An 18,634-nucleotide genomic window follows, 5' to 3' on the forward strand; every position below is an offset into this window, starting at 1 on the left:
CCCAGCACAGCCCCTACAGAGAAGGAAGCAGTGCCAGGCAGGAGCTGGGGTCGGCTCGGAAGCTGAGGGATCCCGCAGCGTGCTGCAGTGACAGCATGTGTCCTCTTCTAGTGACAAAAAGCAGCAAGGGTGGGTGGTGCAGCCCGCCTGGCTGCTGCCCCAGCTGTGCTGGTGGGTGCAGCAAACAGCAGTGCCAGGGCAGTGTGCAAGGTGGGGTGCATGTGCCTCACTGCATGCACGTGTGAGGGTAGATGTGCGCGTGTGCACAGGCTGTGTGCACGGGCTGTGCGCACATTTGGGCAGCACATTGAGTGCTCACACACCATGTGTGTGCACAGAGAGTGTGTGCAGTCGGGGCGGCTGCACACAGACTGTTGCATGTGTGCGTGTAGGTGCATGTGAGTGTGCTGACAGTGTGTGTGTGCTGTGCACCCACCAGGCTCTGTGCAGGTGTCTCGGCCTTCACGGTGCTCTAGAAAGAGGAACGACAGCCCCAGTGAAGAATCCTGGAGGTTAGTGCCTTGAGTCAGCACTGCTCTGCTCACCTGCACCCAGTTTGTGTTGCACCATCTGGAATTTGCCAGAGGGGACAGACTGGGTGCTCCATGCATCCAGCTGATCCTGGGCAGATTCCAATCCTGCTGAGGGTGCCCCAGCTCCCAGAGCAGTGCTGGCCCTGCAAGGGCCATGGGGCTCACCTGGCCCTGCCACCCCACAGGCTCACCCTGGCTGGCCGGAGCGCTTGGCACTGTCAGTGAACAGCCCTGTGCCACCCCTCCGCCCATTGCAATGCAAGCAAGGGGCAGACCAGTCCCCAGCATCCTCCTCCCTTCTCCCCAGGGAGATCCTGGGGTGGCAGATGAGCCAGCAGGCACAGGAGCACAGGGTGCCAGGGCTGTCGGCTGCAAGAGGGTCCCCACTCCCAGGGGGGCTGGGTCAGCATGGATGGGGCAAGCACCCCAGGAACAAGGGCCAGGGAAAGCCGGGACACGTCTGCCCTGGGGATGGGAAAGGGGGGCCCCAGGTGTGCAAGGAAGTGACTGGTGCTCACGCTGGCCCCAGCTCAGCAGAAGAGCCTCCCCCTGCCTGCCTGCAGCCCTCGGTGGAGCGCAGCAGCTCCCTTCCCCCTGCAGCATGTCTGCTTGTCGCTCGCTCTAATTTCCTGTGCATTGTCCCCGCCGCCACCGTCCCCTGCACGTCCCCCCCATGCACCGCACAGCCAGGCTCCCCGCACTCCGGCGCCCGCGCCCTGCCTCACTGCCCTGCAAATGTTCCTGCATACATCCCAGCTCGTTTCACTGATGGTCTGCGCTCCCCTCCACAGCTCCTTGCGGAGACCCGTGTCCCATCCTGGGGTCCTCACCCCACCGTGCTCCACCACGCAGGTGCAAGCAGAGGAGTGGGATGGAGACGGCTGGGCCAGGCTGGGCCGGCACAGGGCACAGGGACAGATGCAGGGCTGTGGATTATAGCCACGGCAGTTGTTATCCTAAGGTGCCTGCTGCTGCTCTCGCCCCCAGAGAAACGTCCTAGCCCGGCGGGGTGGCAGCATCCATGGGAAGGGCACCGAGGGGCTCCAACAGCAGGTATTGGGGAGCACCTTGCAGCCCTGCAAGTGGAAAATCACCCTGCTGGGTGCCACTAGCATGGGCTGGGGGCTGCAGCGTGCAAGGCCCTCTCGGCACGTGTGCCCCGCATGCACGCAGCATGCGTGTACCTACGGGGTGTCATGGTGTGAGCGCATCCCTGCTGACAGGGGGTGTGCACCTGCAGAGCTGCATGTGTGCACCACCTGCGTGTCTTGCTGTGCATGTCACGTGTGCGCACCTATGCACACACACGCGCGTACAGGTGCATGTGTGCAGTGTGCTGGCGTGCTGCCATGCCTCTGCCAGTGGGTGTGCACACGCTCAGGGCCAGGGCTGGGCCCCGGTGTGCTGGCACACCAGGTTTGTGGCCCCAGGGAGCCGGTGTGCCCAGCGCCATTCACAGTCTCGGCATGCTCGAGCTGGCTTCCCTCTGATGTTTGTGCTCTGTACCTGCTGGTCACAGAGAGGGCATTGGGAGTGGGCTTGCAGAGTTTGTGCTAATAATTACCCAGGTGGTTACTAAATCTGGGATGAGCTAACAACTCAGCAGAGGAGGTGCTTGCCCTCAGCGCACAAGCACGTGCAAGGCTGCAGCCAGGCGCCGGGGCTGCGGGCCACCGGCAGGCAGAGCGCACCCGCAGCTCTGCGGTGCACGAGGACACGTGAGCGCAGCATTGCACCTGTGTGATGGTCACGCTGGCCTCCCAGCCCTGGTGGGCATCCCAGCCTCCCCATGGTGAACATAGAGAGCAGTGGCAGTTCCTGCCCCACGGCAGTGCCCCACAGCGGGTTCCCTGTGCCCAGACACCATCACGCTGGCCGTGGGGACCCTGCAGCAGGCAGTCGCGCAGCAAGCCCAGTGCTCAGCCAGGCACCCTGCGAGAGGGAGTCATCGGAAATGAAATCAAAGGGTACTTGATGGCCACATGGAAGCACCTTCTTGGGAGACAATCACTGGGACTGGAGAGCTCTCGAATCCAGCAGGGAGAGAAGAACTGGGAGCAACAGGCAGAAGCTGTAGCCAGGCACGTTCGAATGAGAAATAAGGGTTTTAGCAGGGCAGGTGATTAGCCACTCGAAGCAGCCCAAACTGTGTGGGCTCCTGCGGCTCCTGCTGTCTCCCAGCATGTCTCTCCTGCTGTCTCCCAGCATGTCTCTCCTGGTGGCCACAGCCCCAGGCTCCGTGCGGGGGCAGCTGCGAATGTGCTCCACTGGGGTGACCTGGTAGCCTTGTGCCCTGCCAGTGCTGTTCCAGTCCTTGCCACAGCCACTTGCTGCATCCAGAGACACACGGAGAGCTCTGTGCCCAGCCCCACAGAGGCCACGCAGGAAGAAGACACATCAGGGAAGGCAGGCTTGTGGGCTAAGTGTGATCCTGGCTCTGGCATCCACTGACTACAAGATTTTGGGCAAGTCAGTGCCTGGCCTGAAATGGGGCCTTTCTTGCAGTGCCGACCGGCTGCCAGGGCACAGCCGCTCCTGGGGTCCCTGAAGAGGGAGGGTGGCAGCAGGGAGGTGGGTGACCGGCAGGGTGATGGCACAGGGAGGCTGCTGAGCCCTCGGGGTGCAGCTGGGTGTTGCACTACAGGGGCTGCCCAGCTCCGCTGCCTTTCCCCCTCCCCTGCCCGCAGTTGCACGGCTCTGTGGGGCAAACCCCCGCTGCAGCAAGGCTGGGGCAGATCCCTGGCTCTCCTCACCCCGTCGCCCCAGCTGCCCTTGCAGGAGGCGGGAAGCCGTGCCCCGCCGTGCCCCGAGTGCCACCCACCCCCCAGCACCCACGGGGGTGACCGCGGGGGTGCTGCTTCTCCCCTGCGAGCCCGGAGCCCCCCCCGCGCCCAGCCAGCTCCCCCGCCGCGGCTCCGGCTGCCCGGGAAGCGACGCCCCGCTCATCCCGCATCCCGCCACCACTTCCAGCCCGGCGAGCTCGGTGCCCGGGGCGACGCTCCCCGGCGGGTCCCCCCGCAGCACGGCGGCCGGCGCTGCCGCCGCGAGGAGGGCAGTAAATCGGCAGAGGAGCGCGGCGCAGCCCCACCTCCGCGCTCTCCATTGGCAGCGGCGCCCCTCACCGCGCTCATTGGCGCTGCCGCCGCCGCCCGGCCCTACATAAGGCGCCGCTCGGCCGGGCCGGCCCGGTCGGAAGCCGGGGAGCGCCGGAGCCGGGGCCGGAGGCGGGCGGCGAGGCGAGGCGGGCGCTGCGGGATGCGCTCCCGCCGGCGCGGGGGCGCCGGGCGGCCCCCCTGGCCCGTGAGTAGGGGGTGGTTTGCCGCTCCGTGAAGTTTCCCGGGGACTCCGGGGCGGGGAGGGGGTGTCTTTCAACTCCGGCACGGTCACCGGCCCGGAGAGAAGTTGGTGGCGGGAGGAAGCGGGAGCCGGCACGCAGCCCGCCCCCGCAGCGTGGAGGGGATGCGGGGTGGCAAGGCGGGAGGAAGGGGGATGAAGGATGGGATGGGGACGGGGATGGAAGGATGCTGGGCTGGGGGGGACCGGGCTCAGGAGGATGGAGCGGTGATGGGGGGCGTGGGCTGGGACTGGGGGAGAGGCATCAGGGTGAGGAGAAGCTAGGGACGGAGGGAGAGAACGGGCAGCTCCTCTTTCTAGGGACATTTGTGCTTGGTCGTGGCTGAGCCCGTGGAGGGGCTGGGGGCTGTGGATAGAGGGGTCCATCCGTGCATCTGCCTGCGTGGGAAGGGGCTGGTTGTGCGCTGGTGGGTCTGGGAGCAAGTGGCCGCAGCCGAGCCCCACAAGGACCTGGTGTCCCTTTGGGCTGAGCTCAGAGGCTAAGGTGACTGCTCATCTCCACACTGCATTAGCTGCTGCTGGCTGAGCCCCAGCGTGCCAGGTCCGGTGCTGAGGAGTCCTGCATGGGAGGGGAGAGGGATGGGACAGCCAGCAGCTGGGGGCTTTGTGCCCGTCAGAAGCATCCGTGGTAGGATCTGTGCACAGGCCAGGGTCTGTGAGAGGGGTGTGGGAGGGAGCGGTGCTCAGCCCACGGCAGCAGTGAGCAGCCAGGGCAGCGGGACTGGGGCTCATGGGCTTTGACCAGAGCAGAGGCACTGCAGGGGCTGGGCTGCTTGGGGCTGAAGTGCTGTGGAGAGGGCACTGCTGGCATCCCTAGGCAGCACAGCTGCTGTGGGAGAGGGGCCGCTGGGTCTGCGGGATGTCTCCTGCCTTGTCCTCTACCCTGGCGGGTACAGCTGTGGCAGCCTGGGAATGGCAGGAATGGCAATACGATGTTACTGGGGCACATGCAGCCTGATGTCATGGGCTGCTGTGATGTCACCATGTCACTGCTCTGGGGTGCCTTTGGGCTGTGATAAGGCCCCTGCTGCACGATGTCATGCAATGTTGTAGTAGTGCTGGAGGTGGCTGCGGCCCGGGATGGGATGTCGCTGCAGTGGTGGAGCATGACATCACTGGGGTGTGTGGTGTGGTGGACAGCAATGTCACGGTGGCATGCGGGACGGGGTGGCCACACAGAGCCAGCTCCCACCCTCCCCATGATGGGGGCTGGGGGTCCGCATGTGGGTACATGAGGAGCCCTGGGGACAGCATCTCCCCATCTGTGGTGAGGGGTCTGGAGCACAACCCCCTGCCTGCCCCACGGCTCCTGTCCCTGTCCCATCCCACCCTCCTCACAGGGCTTTGCCAGCCACAGCCATGTGTGGGGACAGGTGAGCCCTACATGCTGCATCCCTGCCATGGGGCTAGCACCCTGTCCCTGCACTGCCTGGCCACACCCTGCATGGGTGCCTGTGGCACCCCCTGCCTTGCTCCCATCCTCCTGCTGCCTCTACCCCTGCCTGGCACCTTGGCTTCGTGTCACCAGGCTTAGCCATGCTGAGCAGGCACCCTGGGGTGTCCACAGCTCCTGGGGTGACCTTGCTACCAGATGCCACAACACAAGACATGGTTCTGCTAGGACAAGACAGGCTGAGCTCTGCCCTGCATATAAGTAGGACCCCAGAGCCTCAAACGTCAGGTGGAGCTTCATGCCAGGGCCGCGGTGCTATCAGCGGCACGCTGGGAACCATGAGGCCTTTCCCATTTGCCATGCAGAACCTAGGCATCCCTCCCCCTTCCCAAAATGGCCTGGCTCTGGGCCATGCATCCCTTCCCCATGGCACCAAACACCGGATCTGCTGGGAAAAACCTTTTGTCTCCAATCAGGAACATTGTTTCTTCCTGGAAAAGCTCCATCCAGCCTGGAGGGATTTCAGCTGCAGCTGGATGGGGCAGGGGGGTACCTGGGGAATGGGCCAAGCTGTGGGGAGAAGGAGCTGGAGGGGAGGCAGAGCAGGGAGAGCCCTGCGGTGGCCTGGGGACAGCCACCCATTGCCTGACTGTGGCTGGGGGTGAGGGGGCACCACTCTGCATTGGCAGGGGGCTCATGTGGCAGCCCTGCACCCATATGTCCACATGTGGGTGGCTCTCCCCCATGCTTGCTTTGGTGAGCCCAGAGTGGAGCTGTGGCAAAAGCTCCCCTTCCCTCACTGCCTGGCACTGCAGAGTGACACCCAGGGACTGTCCCATCCCTGTGCAACCCAGTGAAACCTCATCATATGTGCCTTGCATGGGGCACCTGCACCAGGGAAAGACCCAGGCTCCTGCCCCTGGAGAGCTGCTTCAGACCCGACGGCATGATGATGGGCACAGTGCCCCAAGTCTGGCTGGGCAGCAGAGAGCACGGTGCCAGAGGGGGGCTGGCTGTGCCTGGGTCTGTGAGAGGACGTGGGTCAGGCCAGGGAGGGGATGGGATGGGAGCAGCGCAGAGTAGAGCTGGGGACGGACACGCACGCACACACGCGCACACACACACACACACACACACACACACATCCACCCTTGCAGCTGAGCCTGCGGAATGGATGGGATTGGAAAGGGAAGGGGAGCAGGGCCTGTGCAGTGGGATGCAGGGCTCTGGGTATGCTGGCCAGTGGGGCTCAAGGTCTCCTCTGCAGCTGGAGGACAGCCCCTTCCTGCCCAGCCAGGTGGCCAAGCAAGCTATTTGCTTGTGGCAGGGGAATCCTGGCCCCCCAAAGACCCTTGGGACCGTTCCCATCCCCAGGGGAGGCAGCAAAAGGCTGCTCCTGCAGCCCGGTGGGCCTGCCAGGATCTAAGCCATTGGGCGCCTTCCCCTCTCCAAGCCAGGCACATGTGGCACCATGCAGCTGCCACAGCTTCCTTTGCCCGCTGGCGAGGTCCACGGCATGGGGACTGGCTGGCAGCGGGGCCGTTCTCCCCTATCCCCATGCCAAGGCTGGGGGCTGTTCCTGGCTCCCTGGGAAGCGGGGGCAGCCCTGCCCGGGGGGCTGGCATGGCCACATGAAGCAGTATCCCCTGCCTTCACAGCTGGGTGCCCCGGGTGTCCCAGCCACCCCTCCAGGCTGCGAGGGTGGGACAGGCTGCTCTTGCTCCCAGCTGGAGCGCTGGCACATGGGTTCATGCCCACAGCCCAGGGACACATGGCTCACTGCTGGCCTTTTCCCCTCTGGAGGGGAGTGCCTGGCCTGTGGCAAGGGCTAGCCGTCCTGAGTGCCACCTTGCTTGTCACCCATGCTACAGCCAGGTCAGAGCCAGCTCCAAAATCTCCGCAGCCTTGCCAGCAGTGCTGGCAGATACTGTCCTCTGCAGTCCAGGTTAATTGAGCCTCTCCTCCCAGTCTCCCGTTCCTCCTAGCATCTCCTTCCTGTCGCCACATCCCTGTGCAGACACCTTCCCTGGCCAGCCTGGGAGGAGCTCACCCCACAGAGCCCCTGGGAGAAACAGTGCCAGCAGGGTGGGGAAACTGAGGCACACAGGAGTCACCTGGCAGAGTATCCCCATGTTCTCTCCATGGCCTTCCCCAGCTCCAGAGGACCAGCCAGAGAGGGGATGAGCTCCCCAGCCAGGTGACTGCCTGCTTCCTCTGGCCCTGCCAAGGGAGCAGTGATTGGCATCATGACTTGCCAGGAGCTTGGGTGCCAGCAGCCCCTTGGGACAGGGCAAGCTGGGGCTGAGCCCAGCTTTGTCAGCACCCTGCAGCCCTCCTGCTGCCTCCTGAATCCCTCCCATGGGATGGGCTCCCACAGCCTCCTCCTGGGTCCCTCCCATGGCTCCCACAGCTTCTCTTCAGCCTTGGCTCCCAGCTTGCTGGGGTACGGTCCTGTCCCAAGGAAGCCTCGAGGGTGAGCTGCAGCCAGGAGGGTCCGTGCATGGGGATGCCAGAGCTGTGGCAGTGCCCAAGGGTCTCAGGGCTGGTGGGGTGGCACAGGCTGGGGTGGGTGACAAGGGACGGAAAGAGAGTGTGCAAGGGCGGTTCAGATGCTTGGGCACCGTGGAGCGAGGCCTTGGGGGCCCTCCTGGCTGGTGAAGCCGTCTCCTCCTGGAGCTGACAGGCTGCAGGTCTCTCCCAGGTGCCCAGGATGCTGGCGCTGTGCCTGCTGTCCCTGGCCTGGCTCAGTGAGGGCTCCCAGCGCAGCGAGCCCATGTTTGCGGCCGTCACCCACCGCCTTCTCCCGCCTGACTATGACAGCAACCCCACGCAGCTCAACTATGGCGTGGCTGTCACCGACCTGGATGCCGACGGTGACTTCGAGATCGTGGTGGCAGGGTGAGTGGTACATCCAGCGCCTTGGTGACAGCGGGACCTGGTGGCCCTGCAGGGCCGGGAGCTCTTTGCTCCTCCGTGGGCATGTGGCTGGCTGGGGTGTCGTGCACAAGGGTGGTGGGATGGGGGTCTGCATGCACCCACTCGTGTGTGTGCATCCACATAGGGTGCTGGTGCCAGCTGGGTGCCTGTGCGGGACCATGTGGGTGCCCCCATCCCGGCCCCAGGGCCAGGTCCCCCCTCTGCAGGGCGGTGGCAGCTGCCCAGCGGCTGGGATCCACCCTGCAGCGCAGAGCCAGCGTGTCCCCAAGCCGGCTCGGCTCCACTGACAGGACTCAGCGCTCTCCGGAGATTCAGTTAATTGGCTGGAGGCTTTTTATAGCCCTTTATTGGAGTGATGGCTCGGAAGGGCTGGCAGGAGCCGGGGAAGGCAGGGAACCGTGTGGTGCGCTGCCAGCGCCCGAGCAGGGCTGGACACGGAGCAGCTGCTGCCAGTGTGTCCGGCCCTGGCCGGGGACAGCGGGGAACACGGTGTGGGCTCTCGTGTGTGTGCTGGCACAGCTGTGAGCCACCGGCGCAGTGTGTCTGTGTACACACCATTCTGCTCATCCCCGAGGGAGGCTCACCTGGAGGGAGCCACTCACCCCCACGGATCCCATCCGGTGGGGCTGCGGCAGCTAGGGGCACCACGGTTGCAGAGTCTGGTTCTGCCGCTGCTCTGAGCATCACCCTGGGGCAGCAAACCACGGGCAGCACCGGGGACCTTGGAGGGGCCCGGGCCAACACTCCCAGCCGGGCTGAGCCAAGCAGCCAGCTGGGGTTTTGTAAGCACCCGCGGTGCCCGTTGTATAACTTGTTTACTGGTGCACTGGGTGGGGAGCCGGTGGGGCGCACTGTGCCGAGAGGATTTGTGTTGCGTGCTGGTCTCCCTGCCCTGGGAAAGGGCTGCAAGCAGGGACCTGCACCCCATCCTGCCCCACTGGCTGCCCAGACCCCACCCCTATCCTGGCATTGCCCTGGGATACCAAGGCCAGGTAGACATGGGATGCCTGACATGGGCTGGAAGAGGTCCAGGCTGAGCCCTCCCCATCTGCAGCTGGGAGCCAGCCCCATGTTTGAGTGCTGAGGGCAGCGCAGCATCCCTGGCCTCCATGGACCATGCAGGTCTCTGCTGTGCCCATCATGGGGAAAATCCGGTTTCCCCCCAGGGATGGGATGGGGACTTTCATCCTGTCCCCAGGCTGCAGGGAGACATCACCCCTGCTCACATCTGCAGGTACAACGGCCCCAACCTGGTGCTCAAGTATGACAAGGCGCGGGGGCGGCTGGTGAATGTGGCGGAGGATGAGCGGGGCTCCCCGTACTACGCGCTGCGGGACCGGCAGGGCAATGCCATCGGCGTGACAGCCTGCGACATCGATGGGGATGGCCGTGAGGAGATCTACTTCCTCAACACCAACAACGCCTTCTCCGGTGAGCCCTGCCGGCGGCCGAGCTCTGGGCGCGGGGGGAGCTCCCGGCACGGCCGCCCGTGACCTTCGGCGCGTGAGGGATGTGTGCGGGCTGGAGTTAATTTCTCAGTTGAGTGGCTCCATTGATTGATGGCAGCACGGGCGGGACACTGAGCCCAGACAGCTGCTGAGTCAGCACTTCAGCTGCCCACTGCCCTCCCGGTGGCACCCTGAGCAGGGCGGCAGCTTCCCCATGACCCCTGGGGCTGCCCCGCCACAGGGACCCTGTGCTGCAAATCCCACCTGTGCCCTGCAGCAGCTGTGCCCCTCCGTGCCATGGCTCTCCTGTGCCCGCTGGACCAAGCCAGGTCTAATCCTGCCCTGCCAGTGCTGTCCCAGCTCCCAGGGTGTCTGTTGTGCGGAGGAGACCCACATGCTCCAGCTTGGCACTGGGCATCCCCAGAGTTCCCTGGGTCAGTGCTCCAGCCCAGCTCTGCCCTGTGTCCCTGTCCCACAGCCCTGACCTCCAGGCAGCGGATCTGTCTTCCTGACACTCCTAATTACCCGTGCCGGCGCACCTGTCCCTAAATCAGGCACTGCCATCGGTGCTGTCACGGGCAGCGCAGCTTGCTGCCTGTGCCTGGCACCGAATCGATTTTTTTGCCTTCCCAGGGATGATCTACGGGGCTGTGCCCCATTGGGACACATTTTACCTTAATGAGTTGATTCTTCTGCGTGTCTCCCAGTGGCCCTTAAGGGTCGTGGGGGCTCTTGCAGTGGCAGCCTGGCCCCGTGGGGCTGCAGGGGACAGAGCAGGGGTTTGGGATGCCCCTTCCCCAGCCTCCCCTTGCCACAGGGCACCCTCCTCGGGAGGAGGCGGGATGCTGCAGCCCCCTGACCCATGCCCCCCCAGGCATGGCCACCTACACGGACAAGCTCTTCAAGCTCCGCAACGGGCGCTGGGAGGACCTCCTGAGCGATGAGGTGAACCGGGAGGTAGCCAGCCGCTTCGCCGGGCGCTCTGTTGCCTGCGTGGACCGGACGGTGAGCAGGCAGGGCAGGGGGCATCTCCCCTCCCTTCCCACCCCCCGTGCCACTCCAGCCCTCCCCTGCAGGGTCCCGGGGGACCTCTCCCCTCTCCTGGGCACCAGCCCCATCCCACCCCCCACTGGGGCCAGGGGTGCCCCCCAGGAGCGCATGGCTGTCAGGACTGGCAGCCCCCCCCAGCCATGGGGACTGTGGGCGCCTGTCCACATGGTTGCCGCCAGCTGATAAACGTGCCTGTCGAGGTGATTTATGTTCCTGTCACTTGCTCTTTCTTCTTCTTCCTCCCCCAGCGGTTTGTTTTATCACTAAATCAGGGTCCAGCTGCTGCACGGGACAAGGGGGGTGGTGGGGGTGACCTGGCACACCGGGGATGCTGGGGGGGCAGGGTGCCCCATGCCAGCACCCTGAGCCTGGGGATCGCAGAGGTCCTGGAGGCAATGGGGCACATCCCCACTCCTGGGATGCTTTTCACGATGGGCTTTGCTCAGCACATGGTAGCGGTCCCATGGAGCCACGAGAGCATCCAGCCCCACGGCAGGGATGCTGTGGTCCCCGTGGAGTCGGGTTTTGGGTGGGTGGGTGTGTGCTGAGGAGGTGCTGCCGGCCACAGGGCTCCGGCAGGTACTCCATCTACATCGCCAACTACGCCAGCGGCAACGTGGGCCCCCACGCCCTGATCGAGATGGACGTGGCTGCCAGTGACCCTGCCCGCGGCATCGTGGTGCTGGTGGACGTGGCCGCCCAGGCTGGTGTCAGCAAGTACACAGGTACCCGGCTGCTGCAGCCCCGCGGAGGGGACAGGGCACTGGTGGGCGCGGGATCCCATTGCAGGCAGGGCAGGGCAGGGCAGGGCAGCGCCCATTGCAGGCAGGGCAGGGCAGGGCAGCGCAGGCAGGGGCCCGTGCCACGCGTTAGGCTGCCTGACTGCCCCATCTAGCGGTAGCCCCACGGCCCGTGGAAGGGACGAGGGCCCCGGGGTGCTCACCCAGGACCTCCGTGCCCACCATCACCCTGCCCGGCAGCCAGGCTGATCCCCCCGGAGCCCGCAGCACCTGCGTGGCTGGCAGCACGGCATGGGGACCTGGGCACGGGAGCAGGGAGCGTGCCAGCCTGTGCCCCACGCTGCCCCACCACCGCAGGGACTGCTGCAGTGCCCTGTCTCCCCAGCGGTAAATTGTCACTAATTAGGAGTGTTGTCACCATGGCGATGACAGTGATTAGTGTTGGGAGTGACACAAGCGGCTGCCAGGCCCAATTAGCTCCTGATGAGAGGGACTGAAGGTGGGAGGTGGGCGAGGAGGGGACACTGGGGGTCCTGGGAGCATCGGGTGGGCAGCACCGAGGGGGCATGGGGGGACAAGAACTCCGCTGGGGCAGGGTGCCAGCTGTCCCCTCACCCCTGGGCTGCTGTCCCCAGGGGGCCGTGGGCTGGCCGTGGGCCCCATCCTGAGTGACAGCGCCTCTGACATATTCTGCGGTAATGAGAACAGCCCCAACTTCCTCTTCCACAACCGGGGGGATGGGACGTACTGGGATGTGGCGGCTGCCGTGGGTGAGTAGGGGAAGCGGGGGGGAGCACCCAGGCGTTGGGGACCTCAGGGCAGGGCTGGCTCTGCCTGCCCCTGCCTGCGGGGACTGGTTGAATGCAGGGTGGAGGGACAGTCCTGGGGACCCAGAGCCTCGCTGACCACCGAGGGTGGCTGAGGTGCACCAGGGCATCCATCACTGCAGGGATGCAGCCCTGCACCGGGAGGACCTCTCTGGGGACTGCAGGGCACATCCTGGGAGGCATCCCAGGGAGACAGAAGCAGGGAGGGGGTCCCGTCTCCCCCCATCCCCTTGCGGCTCCCCAGGGCTGGATGACCCCTACCAGCACGGACGTGGTGTGGCATTGGCTGACTTCAACCGCGACGGCCGGGTGGACATCGTCTATGGCAACTGGAATGGGCCGCACCGCCTCTACCTGCAGAGTGGGGTCCCCGGGCGAGTCCGATTCCGGGTGAGGGCTGGGAACTCCCACAGCAGGCTTTGCCACTGAGCCTCCTTGGCTGGGGGGGCCGGCTTCACTCTGATTTGGCTTTGAGCCCCAGTTCCCAGTGAGGAGGGGACCTGAAGCACCAAAGCAGGACCCAGTGTGCCGCTCCCTGTGCCCGTTGTCACCCCATGCCCATCCCTCACGCAGGACATCGCCACCCCCAAGTTCTCCATGCCGTCCCCCGTCCGCACCGTCATCGCAGCTGACTTCGACAATGATCAGGAGCTGGAAGTTTTCTTCAACAACATCGCTTATCGCGGCTCCTCTGCCAACCGCCTCTTCCGGTAGGAGCCTGGCAGGTACTGGGGGGCCGGGGCAGCCCACACCCCACTCTGGGGAGCCGAGCAGGCAGGCTCACGGTGCAGTCGGGCTCACGGGGCTCCTCTCCAGCAGTGCCACTGCTCGGGCTCGGCTAATAAAAGGCACCGTGACTGAGCCCTTCCCAGCGTCATTACCAGCTGATGTGATCGTGCCTACAGCAGCCCCCGGGGTCCCCAGCACCGCTGATTAGCAGCCGTGTGGAAGCTTGTTCGTGGCTCCTGTTAATTGTGGGGGGTCAATTCTTCATTACTGCTGTGTGGCACCTCCTCGCCTGGCGTGTGGGGTGGTGGGAGCTGGTTGTCCACCCAGTGCCGGCACCCATGGGTGGGTGGAGGGCAGTGGCATGGCAGGGAGCCCCTGGGGCCAGTCTCCCGTCCCAAAGGGATGCAGCAGTGTTTGGAGACGGTGTTGCTGCTCCGCAGTTCAGACGCACAAGAGCCAGGCTCTCATGACATCCCTGTCACCCCTGCATGGAGTGGGGACATGAGGTGCTAATAGGCAGGGGCCAGTCCTGTCCCCCATCCACCATGCATAGCCATCGGGGCTGTCACCTCTCTGCCATGCTGCTGCGGGAGGGGACAGGCACTTCCCGGGAAGGTGCTGGGGACCGCAGGGGCTGGCACTAACGCCTGTCTGTGCTCGGCAGGCTCATCCGCAGGGAGCACTCAGACCCCATCGTGGAAGAGCTGAATCCGGGGGATGCGCTGGAGCCCGAGGGACGGGGCACGGGTGGGTCCCCCCCGGCCTTGGCAGTGGGGGCCCATGCCGGGAGTGTGCTACAGCACTGCCTGGCACCCTCTATGCCTGGGGATGCTGCACGCCTGGCTGAGTCACCTGCCTGCTCCCCACCAGCATCCTGGAGCCCCCATCACCCGGGAGCGGCCCCGTGCTTTCTCCCTCCACCCAAACCCAGCTAACTCTGCCATCTCCAGTTGTTCCCCAGGGCTTTGCTCTTGGGGGGGTCCTTCCTGGGTGCCCACTGCCCACTGTGTCCCACAGCTCCCCAGGCACTGCCTGTCCCCTCCACTGCCTGGGGAGCTGACCCACCTGACTGCAGGGTGCCACCCATACAGGGACCCTTACTCCTGCACTGTGGTCACCGCATCTTCCCTATTGCCCCTGCGTTGCTGGGAGTGCTGCTGCTGGCTGTGGGAGCCCACACTGGCAGCAGGGTGTAGTGCTGGGAGACGTGGGGCCGGGCCCCACGCATGACATGATCCTATCCTTGCAGGGGGTGCAGTGACGGATTTTGATGGCGATGGGATGCTGGACCTCATCCTGTCCCATGGCGAGTCCATGGCCCAGCCAATCTCCATCTTCAAGGGCACCCAGGTGAGCCAAGCAGGGGGTCCTCAGGTTGTCCCCGTCCCTTCCGCCTCTCCTTGCTCAGTCTGCCTGCTCCCTCCTCCCTTGCAGGGCACCAGCAACAACTGGCTGCGCGTCATCCCCCGCACCCGCTTTGGGGCTTTTGCGCGGGGGGCCAAAGTGGTGCTGTTCACGCGGCGCAGCGGGGCCCACCTGCGCATCATCGACGGTGGATCGGGGTACCTCTGCGAGATGGAGCCTGTGGCACACTTCGGACTGGGTGAGCCGGGGGGGCAAGGGGCTGCCTCCACCCCCAGCCTTCCCCGGCATACCCCTGCGCAGGGGCCACATCTGCTGCCCCAGCACCCTGCAGCACGGTAGTAATCATGCCCATTGCCCTGGGCATGGTGGGCTCCGGGGGAGGCTGTGGGCAGGATGTACCGCCACTGCAGCCCTGCTGCAAGGAGCAGCTGCCCCCTTCCCCACCCCCTGCCTGCTGCTTTGCCCAGGCACCAGGGCTTTCCCTGCCCATTAACCCTCCCCTGGCTCAGCACGGCTGGCAGCCAAGCCTGCAGGGGTGTCCCTGCCCGCTGGCAGGGCATCCCACCATCCCCATGTGCACCCCTCGTGCTGCATCCCTGTGCATGGGCTGTCAGCACGGGCACCTGGGGCCTGGCTCAGGGAGCAAGGGGAGGCTTTGCCCCTCCATCCCTACCACCCCACTGGCCTCCTTTCAGCCCCTGCCTGCCCTGGAGACCCCCCCTCTGACGGGCTGCCCGCCTGCAGGGCACGATGAAGCCAGCAGCCTGGAGGTGACCTGGCCGGATGGCCGCGTCGTGGCACGAGCCGTGGCCAGCAGTGAGACCAACTCCGTCCTGGAGGTCCCCTACCCCCTGGACGCAGAGGAGCCGCTCATGCCTGCCCCGCTGGAGGTGAGGGCCAGGAGTGGGTGCAGGGCTGGAGGCAGGAATGAGGGGCTGAGCTCTGCTGGCTCCGTGGCTGCCCAGGGCTGATTCCTCCCCATTCCAGTGGTCTCTGCTTCTCTCCAAATGCAGTGCGGGCAGGGATTCTCCCAGCACAAGAACGGGCGCTGTGTAGGTGAGTGGCTGCTGGGGGCACAGGCATCCTGCACCCAGGATGCTGCAGCATAGCCCCACGGGGGGCACGAGGGCAGCACCCCGCTACAGGCAGGCGGCAGCCAGGGAGGCGGCTGGGCATGCAGGCAGGGCTGCCATGTGGCTCAATGCGAGGTACGGCTGCCTGCCCAGTATGTGGCCTGGAATGAGGGCAGCAGCACGGCTCTAGAGAGGGACTGTGGTGTCACGGGGAGGGGGAGAGCACTGTGCCGGGGCCAGGAGGTATGGCTGGCACGTTAGCAGGCATTGCGATAGAGCCACAAGCAACGGAGGGGCAGCAGGGATGTGGCAGGGTGTCCATGGCCGTGTTGTGAGTCTCCTGGGCAGAGGCATAGCTTGTGCATGGCTACATCTGGGGGTCATCCAGCATGTGCAGGGGGAACCGGAGCGGCCATGGCTGGCAGCCCCAAGCTCCCAGCCCAGCCGTCTCAAACCGAAACCCTTCTGCTTGTAGACACAGACGAGTGCACCAAGTTCCCCTTCGTCTGCCCCCGGGACAAGCCCGTCTGCATCAACACCTATGGCGGGTACCGCTGCCGCAGCAACAAGCGCTGCAGCCGGGGCTTTGAGCCCAACGAGGACGGCACAGCTTGCGTGGGTGAGTGATGGCTGGGACACCCTGACCCCATGCCACCGCAGCCTGGCCAAGCCAGTGGGCAGCAGCCCCAAAGCACCACCTTGGGATGCTGTCGCACCCTTGCCAAAGGCCTGGCCACATCCTGTAATGTGCCAGGTGGCTGCCCAGCCACCTGCACCCTGGCTCTGTATCTGTTCATCCTGCGCCTCCCGCTGAGCTGCCACTGACTCCCCTTCTCTCTTTCTCTCTCTTTTTCTCTCTTGCTCCTTCTCTCCTTCTCTGTGCAGCTCAAGTGGCCTTTTTTGGGGGATACCCCTCTGCCGGGAGCTGGCCTGGGCCCCCCCACTGTGCCCTCCTCCCTCTAGTCCTTGGACTCTGCCTTTGCCTCTATGCACTTTAACTCCTGCCTGTAACATGCCAGAGCAGCCTTGGCGGAAGGACTGGCCGGTCTCTGTCTGTCTCTCTTTTTCTCTCTCTTTCTCTCCATGTCAAACCGCCCTGAAAGTGCCGGCTGTGCCCTACTGGGGCGGCCTGCAGTGGGATGGGCACGGAGCCTGCCTGCCCCTTGCACCGTGTCTGGGAAAGCAGCCCCGGGGCAGCACCCCTTCACCGGCACCTCGCCGCCCTAGCACTGCTCCTGCCATGCCGGTGCCTCCCGGGCGGTCGCTTGCTCCGTTGCCTCGATACCGTATCATGTGCCTGCTGGTTTGGCCTGCGACGTGCGTGCTTCGCCTGTCCCCTCCTCGGTGACGGGCCTCCCCCCCAGCCCCGGCAGAGGAGGGTCCCCCTGGCCCTGCAGGGGAAGGACCCTCCTCATCTGTTTTTTAATGTTTTGACCCCACTGTTTGGAGTCGGACCCTGCTCAGTCTTCCAGCCCCTCTCTCAGAGAACCCCCCCAATAAACTATATCCTGTCTATTAGTCTGGCCTCCTGAGCTGTGCAGGGCAGGGCTGTGCCCACGCTTCTGCCTACCCTCCCCTGGGGCTGCACAGGGAGGGGGCTCAGGAGTGGGGATCACCCCCAGCATCCCCCAGCTCTCCCTGCCCCAGGGCCAGGAGCTAGCTGGAGGTTGCACAGTGGCCCGGGGCAGCTCTGCCCCTGCCCATCCCTGCTCCCAGCCCTGGGAGCACAGCCAGATGTGCAGCAGTGGAGGGAATGGGGTGCAGCAGGCAGCCCTGCCCATGCAGCAACAACAGGGCCGTGCTGCCTTCCCCCCACGTGCTGTAACCCTGTGCCACTCTCTTCCCCACCACCAGACATCAACGAGTGTGCCCAGGGCTTGCACAACTGCAGCCAGCTCTGCACCAACACACCTGGGGCATACACCTGCCACTGCCACCCGGGCTTCCGCCCCCTTGATCCTGCTGCCAGCCACTGCCTGGGTGAGTACGGGCAGGCAGCGGGGCTGGCAGCCCACGGTGCCCACCCACCGGCCGCTGCCAGGCGCAGCTGTGCTGCCCTGCGAGCAGGGACGCTGTTTCCTGGGGTGTCCTGTTGTGCTCACAGCTCTGGTCCCGGCCAACCCAAAACATGGGGGGCAGGATGGACAGACTGTGGTTGTGCAGGAGTTGATCTGCCACCTGACAGCCTTGGGGACAAGCGGTGGCAGGACCACTGCTGCGTGGCTGCAGGCACTAGAGATGCCTTCATCTCCTGGCTTCACCCAGCCCCAGAGCTGCCCCCCCATGTCCCCTCCAGCCCCTGCCCTGCCCGTGCCAGACAAGCCCCCTACCCTTGGCGCAGCTCTCACCCTCTCCCCTTCTTTTCCAGACATAGATGAGTGCCAGGCACAGCCTGGACCCTGTGACCATATCTGCCACAACAGCCACGGCTCCTTCCACTGCCACTGCCGCCACGGCTTCTCCCTGGGCGCGGGCGGGCGCTGCCGGCGCAACTAGTCTGCCCTGGTGTGGCCCGGTGCCCCCTGCTCGCCCCCAGCCCTGTGCCGGTTGCACTCGGTGCCAACTGAATAAACCCTTTCCTGCACTGGTTTCCCTGTGGGTCCCTGTCACTGGGGCCACGTGACTGCTATACGGGTCTGTCCCCATCCCCCCATAGACTGCCCCATCCCTCCCCCTCATTTCCCCAATGCTCACCCTCCTTGTGGGGCTCCATGTGCCCCAGTGTGCTAGGGGATGCCCAGCCCAGCCCGCTCTGTGCCCCCCACCATTGCCCCGCTCCCCCCTCTGACACAGGAGGACGCGGGGCACGCAGTGGGGGATCAAGCGTGGGGTTTATTGAGGAACGTCTCCATGGAGAGGGGCCCTAGCAGGAACGACAAAGCCAGGGCCACCCCACACGCACGCCATGACTGAGCCAAATGGAGTGCCACGGGGCAGGGTCCTCCCTCCAGGACCCCAGGAGAGGAACACTGGCTCCATTCAGCCCTGCACTCAGGTGGACACTCATCTCCTCGGGGTGCTGGATGTCACAGGGACCCTCCTATTCCCCCGCATCTCACCCTGGCCCACGAACTACCACACCTTGCAGCTGGGCCCAGGTGCCCCTCGGGGTCCCCACTGCAGGCCAGGCTGAGAACTGGGGTGCTGGTGGCAGACGCATGCAGGACGCGTGGGTGGGGGAGGGC

At 65.3% G+C, this 18,634-nt stretch overlaps 1 protein-coding gene across 1 annotated transcript; it reads left to right on the forward strand.

Annotated features, from left to right (window-relative positions):
* Positions 1–3,754: 3,754 nt before the first annotated feature.
* CRTAC1 (cartilage acidic protein 1) lies at positions 3,755–17,945 on the forward strand. Its single transcript, XM_072870391.1, has 16 exons — positions 3,755–3,833; positions 7,982–8,178; positions 9,452–9,648; positions 10,540–10,670; positions 11,284–11,440; positions 12,091–12,225; positions 12,527–12,672; positions 12,856–12,992; positions 13,676–13,758; positions 14,261–14,361; positions 14,446–14,614; positions 15,121–15,266; positions 15,390–15,432; positions 15,925–16,068; positions 17,304–17,429; positions 17,818–17,945. Exons 1-16 carry the CDS (start codon positions 3,789–3,791, stop codon positions 17,943–17,945), a joined length of 2,085 nt encoding a protein of 694 aa, XP_072726492.1. The 5' UTR covers positions 3,755–3,788.
* The last annotated feature ends 689 nt before the right edge of the window (positions 17,946–18,634 follow it).

The sequence above is a fragment of the Ciconia boyciana genome, chromosome 8, assembly GCF_034638445.1.
Source record: "Ciconia boyciana chromosome 8, ASM3463844v1, whole genome shotgun sequence".
NCBI lineage: Eukaryota > Metazoa > Chordata > Aves > Ciconiiformes > Ciconiidae > Ciconia > Ciconia boyciana.

Excerpts from the sequence above, each read along its gene's own strand:
- CRTAC1 (XM_072870391.1), top strand. The coding sequence starts at position 3,789 with ATGCGCTCCCGCCGGCGCGGGGGCGCCGGGCGGCCCCCCTGGCCC. Across the intron at positions 3,834-7,981 it reads CCGGGCGGCCCCCCTGGCCC|GTGCCCAGGATGCTGGCGCT; the intron begins GTGAGTAGGGGG and ends GGTCTCTCCCAG. Across the intron at positions 12,226-12,526 it reads GGATGTGGCGGCTGCCGTGG|GGCTGGATGACCCCTACCAG; the intron begins GTGAGTAGGGGA and ends GCGGCTCCCCAG.